The 6,000-nt window shown below is 41.5% G+C and overlaps 1 protein-coding gene across 1 annotated transcript in view; it reads right to left on the bottom strand.

The window, feature by feature from the left end:
* GALNT7 (polypeptide N-acetylgalactosaminyltransferase 7) overlaps window positions 1-6,000 on the bottom strand; it is a 96,396-nt gene that overhangs the window by 25,566 nt on the left and 64,830 nt on the right. The window contains exon 3 of the mRNA XM_019534617.1: window positions 2,785-2,951. Within this exon, the coding sequence (XP_019390162.1) occupies window positions 2,785-2,951 (167 nt within the window). The remainder of the gene's footprint in view (window positions 1-2,784; window positions 2,952-6,000) is intronic.

Raw genomic sequence — 6,000 nt, 5'->3', positions numbered from 1 at the left:
TCCCCCGTTGCCAATACCAGATCCAGTAAGGCATTCCCCCTAGTGGGACCATGTACCTCCTGCGTCAGGTGGAGGTCCTGTACACAGGTTAGAAACCTGTGTGAGCGGTGGGACTTTGCTGTCTGTGTCTCCCAGCAGATGTCCGGGTAGTTTAGGTCCCCCATGACCACCTCCTCTTTAGCTTTTATGTTGATTAGATCCTTATAATTATATTACGCTCATCCCATAGCCACCACCATTGTGGCCAGGCAGATCTGCGCTGTGCCAGATTGGGAAGTGGCTTTGGCAAAAGTGTGTTTTCTTGCTGCAGTCCTTCCCAGTCTAACCTGCACAGTGTCTTCTGAAAAGAGATACATGGTGCAGATGGAACTGCCCCATGTGCCTCTCTTCAGGAGGCCCATTTATTTCCAAGCTGCTGGTGCCACAGGTTGAAACTGCCCCATATGCCTTGATTTTCTGGAGACACATGGAGCTCAACTGAGAAGCTGCAGCAGAGGCAGCACATCTGACTGCACTACATTATACAGGCAGGTGCACTGCTTCTGCTTTAGCTCTTCTGGGTTCAGCTCGTGTCAAGAAGGGAGAAGCAGCTAAAGCAGGAGCTTTACAGACTTACTTAATCCATTGCCATATATACCAACTCAATGAATGAACAAGATAGGAATAATTGGTCAGGCTCTGAAGATACTAGCTCTGAATAAGAACCACCATACGAAATCAAAACCAATATAACATTCTCTCTCTCTCAATGTCCAGTACAAGGTATATCAGAAAAGTGTAAAAAGCCAGTGCCTTATTTACAAATTAAACTTCCCTGTAATTGTAAATATTCTCAACCACACAAAACACCCATTTTGGTTTTTTTACTACTACTAAGCACTGTGCCAAAATACAATTTTGTGATAGTCAGTTCCACAGGCTCATTATGCATTACATAAAATATGCATTTTCTCGATTCGGTTTTAAAATTCAAACCAACCTTTTCTTATATATCATTCCTTCAATTCTTCTCTCAAATCAGCTCTACTTTGTACTAGACATTAACATTTCAATACTAGAAAAGTCTGTGCACATTCACGTATATATCAATATATATAACACGTTATACATTTAAATAATACACTGTGTACAGTATATTTATTCCCTTCTTGCTTGCCACAAGTGAAAAGGAAGATGGGTGGGAAAGTATATGAGCATCTGAAAACTTTGCTGACATGTTCCCATAGAATCATAAAAAATAGTGTTGGATGGGACTTCAGGAGGTCCTTTAAGTCCAGCTCCCTGCTTAAAGCAGGACCATCCCCCAACTACATCATCCCAGCCAAGGCATTGTCTAAGTTGGGTCTTAAAAACCTCAGAGGATGGGAGAGTCCATAATCTCTCTGAGTAACCTGCTCCACTGTTTTAATACCCTCCTACTGAGAAAGTTCTTCCTAATATCCAAAATAAACTTACCTTGCTGCAATGTGAGACCATTGCTTCTTGTTCTGTCATCTGTCACCGAGAAAAGTCTAGCTCCATCCTCCTTTGAACCCTGCTTCAAGTTACTATTAAATCCCTTCTCAGTCTTCTCTTCTCTAGACTAAATACATCCAGTTCTCTCAGCCTCTCCTCAGAAGTCATGTGCCCCCAGCCCCCTTACCATTTTCATTGCGCTCCACTAGAGTCTCTCCATTTTTTCCACATCCTTTCTCTAGTGGGGGGGCCCAAAATTGAACACAGTACTCCAGATGTGGCCTCACCAGTGCTGAACAGACGGGAATAATCACTTTCCTTGACCAGGATGCCATTAGCCTTCTTGGCAACAAGGGCACACTGTCAGCTCATATTCAAGCTTATTGTCCACTGTAACCCACGTCTTTTTGTGCAGAGCTGATGCCCAGCCAGTCAGCCCCCAGCTCCCTTGTACATGGGATTGTTCCATCCTCAGTGCAGGACTTTACACTTGTCCTTGTTGAACCTCGTGAGATTTCTTTTGGCCTAGTCCTCCAATTTGTTGAGGTCACTCAGAATCCTAGCCCTATCCTCCTGCGCCTGTACTACCCCTGCACCTCTGCCCAGCTTGGTGTTATCTGCAAACTTGCTGAGAGTGCACTTCCAGGTTGCTGATGAAGATACTGAACAAAACTGGCCCCAGGACCAACCCCTGGGGCATTCCACTGGACACTGGCTGCCAACTAGACATTGAACCATTGATTACTACACTCTGAGCCCAATGCTACAGCCATTTACTTATGTAAAGTGTGTATAAGAACTTGTTTTTCTTTCAAAGACCTATAAGAAATGACACATTCAAAATGTCCTTATAAAATTTTTAAATACAAAAAATATTATACCAGCTATGTACATTTTCACTAATCTTAGTCAAGTTTAAAATACAGCAAAATTTAAGCCAAAAACATAAATAGCATAAAATATCCTTCTCATCAAAATTAGCATAATCTTTTTTGTAATACTATTCTAAAAACCATCTAGGATGATAGCTATTAGGGCATGCTAATTAACCACTGTCCACAACATCCTACTTGATAATTCTACGGGGAGAAGAAACCTGATGTAAATATATATACACTTAGAACACAGATACATGCATTTAGACCCAGCTTTTTTCCTTATCAAAGCAATTCATTGAAACTTAGTTTGTATCTTAATGATAGCTAAAAATGACTCCATAATGACATATTTTTCTTGGATAATTGAATACAATTCACATAAAAGGACAATAAATCCAAGAAATGCTTTAAAAATGAATTTCTTTCTTTTTTTTTTCATAGATAGCATTACCTTTGTTACTGAAATCATCAATCAGTACAATTTCTGCCAAATACTTCCTTGGTGTTCTTTTAATTACGCTGTGTACTGTTCTCATGAGTGTGGACCATCCTTCATTATGGAAGACAATGATAACACTGGACGTGAGTAGGTTCTCATCATAATGCCAATATTTGCATCTGTAAAATAATTTATCCTGTTACACTTAGATTCTTTGTTAATATTAGTCAATAATGTGTCTGTACAGATGAAATCTTAACTCATACTTTTGCTTTAGATTAAAGATAATCAGACTTACAGCACAGAATAGCATTACAGTATCATACAATCATGAGATTTTAAGACCAGAAGGGAGAATGATGATCATCTTGCCTGATCTCCTATATAACATGCCTATAAAAAAAAACAGCATCCAGGGTTTTGAAAAATCTTTAAAATTTTTAAATCTTTAACACCAAAAAATCAGAAATTTAGAGTAAAGGAAGTAGTCTAATGTTTCCATTTGTATTACTTGTTTAGGATACAAAACTTAGACAGGCTACTAGATCACTATTATGAACTTATTAAATGGATTGTTGCCCACTCCATCTCAAAGCTGCAGTTTAAACAATCCATTCAGAACTGAACACATTTAAATACATAGTAATTAAATAAGCAGAAAAGACAGAAGTGCAGCAGCTGCATATGAAAAACTCAGGTGCCAGCTGCTGAACATAGTTTTTATAATGCAGAAAGCACTGGTAGAAAACTGCTACCTAAAGAGCAGAAAGCACTGGTAGAGCTACTTAAAGAGATTTTATCTTTGCTGTAGAAAAAAATTTAGCCACTGGCAATCACTGGTACATATAAACTGTCAGCTGTAATGAACAACAGCTAGCACTGTCCTAAAACCTACCCCCTCCTCCCAACCCCCAAAGACAAAAGAAGCACCGTACGTTTTTACTAGATCTACTTCTGGTGACTTGCCCAATTCTGTGCAACTGTAAAATGTTTTTAAACAAATAAAACAACAATGAACAGGTAAGCTACCAAGAACAAATTCAACCATGGCCCAATAAGGCCACCTTCTTTTTAAATACATAATGAGAAAACAAACATTAACTGCATTGAAAATTTCAAGCAATGAAAGCAAACTGTGTGACCTAACAGACCAACCATTTTTAGAAAAAAACAAAGACTTCGTGGGCCATTTTAGAATCACAAGCATAATGTAAGCTAATACCATATTTACCTGAATTCAAGATGACTTCAAAGTTAATACAACCTCCCCAGTAATGAGATACTATTCATGGAAAATATATACATTTGTTATAAATTTTCCATGCATACAATCTAATTTTTGGAGGGTCATCTTAAATTTGTCCCCCTAACCACTGCAACAGGGAAAACACTTGCAGGGTTACAGGCAGTTGGAACAGGGTAGTCAGGCAGCCTACTCCCTGCCCCCAACTCCATTTGCCTCTTCTGCTACATAACCCCAATTCCTTGGTGGCTGCCCCGCCCCCAAGGAAGGCCCCTACCTGCCCCTTGCCCTCCACTGCTGCCTGTTCCCCTCCACCACTCCACTGCCACTTACCCTACTGCAGCTCTTGCTCTGGCTCCACTCTGACCCAGGCCAGAGCACAGAGCAGCATGCAGGGGGCAGTGGCCATGGGGGGCAGGAGGCATGGAGGAACAGCAGCTATAGCTCCCACCCCAGGTCAGGACTGGAGTGAGACCAGAAACCCAACCCTATCCCTACACACATACTTGTACTCATATCCACAAAATGAGAGGCTCTTTGCCCCATGTTGAATATGGAGGGGAAAATCCCTTCGTCTTGAATTTGAGCAATATGGTATGTTAATACCGAGTACCATCTGGTTGAAAATGTATTTAGAATTCTGAGCATCTAAAATGTTAGTACCACACTTGCATACTTCATGCATAGTTTCCCCAAAATTCAGCCCACCTCCCCAAAGAAAGGTGAGTGTCTTAAGGCGGCAAGCTGATTTTTCTGTCTAGAACAGAATCACCCTGCTTTGATTCCTACTCCAATGTGCAGCAGCAGCAACACTATTCAAGCAGCTGAGGAAGTCAGTTGACTTACTGGCTCATTGTTCTTCATTCCACAGGTATTAATATTTAATCTATCCTTTTAATGGCCTCAGTTACACTATCAAGCGAACAGTTCTTCAGGCAACTTTGCTGTCTACTAGCAACTCCTGGTTTCTTCTCCTATCCCATAGCCCTGGAGACTCCTAGTCCATATTTCTGACAACGATCAGTACAAGATGCTGTCATAGGAAAGTGCAAGGAAAGTTGTGGGTAACTATGGAATAACCCGCTCAGAGAAAATTATTTTCTAGTCCCCAATGCTTAGTCAGCTTATGTCCTAAAACATACAGGTTTGTATACCTTATAAATGTTTTATTCTACCTAAAGCAACTGTAGGCTTAAGTACAGATAGTCAAAAGGCCAAGGCTAAAAGGCACCCTAGGGGAAAACCAGGAACAATGGTCATAAACTCCCAGAAGGAGGTTTCAGACTGGATATAAGGAAAAACTTCTTTACAGTTTGTGGAACAGACTCCCAGTGGGCGTGGTGCATGCACCTACCCTGGAGATCTTCAAAAGGTGACTGGATGCACACGTTGCTAGGGTTATTTGACCCCAGCAGTCTTTGTTGCCTAGAGCAGGGGGGCTAGACCCAATGCTCTCATGAGGTCTCTTCCAGCCCTAAACTTCTGTGAATTTGTGATTTCAGTCTTTGCAGGTTAGTCTAAACTGCAAAGATTAAACTGAGAAACAACTGGACATACATTTACTTTTGATTCAGGAAATGCAATCACATGTCTGCAATGGCTCAGGCCAGAAGCTTGGGGGGGTGCGCTAGAGCATGCACCTTTGGTGTACAGCCAGCATGGGATACGTGTTCCCCTCTTCTTCGTGCTGCCCCTGAGATCTCTGGGATTTGCAGTCCAGAATCACGAATCACATCAGCAGGATTCCGCAGGGTTGCTCACAGAGCCAGACACAGGCATGGCCAACCTGGGTGGCCACCTGGCGCCCAGACAGGAAGGGGGCCCGAAAATGGTAATTTTTCCTATTGTCTGATTATTATTACCATTATCTCTGGTGAAGGGAGGCCCGATACTAAAAGTTCACCTGGAACTGCCAGGAGTCTAGGTCTGATTACTTAAACCAGTTTATGTGCAATTTTTGTCCCTAGCCACAATGTCTCATCATT

Source organism: Crocodylus porosus, unplaced genomic scaffold, assembly GCF_001723895.1.
Source record: "Crocodylus porosus isolate Cpor-Errol unplaced genomic scaffold, CroPor_comp1, whole genome shotgun sequence".
NCBI lineage: Eukaryota > Metazoa > Chordata > Crocodylia > Crocodylidae > Crocodylus > Crocodylus porosus.
The sequence above is the reverse complement of the archived record's forward strand: the minus strand, read 5'-3'. Positions and strand labels throughout refer to the sequence as shown.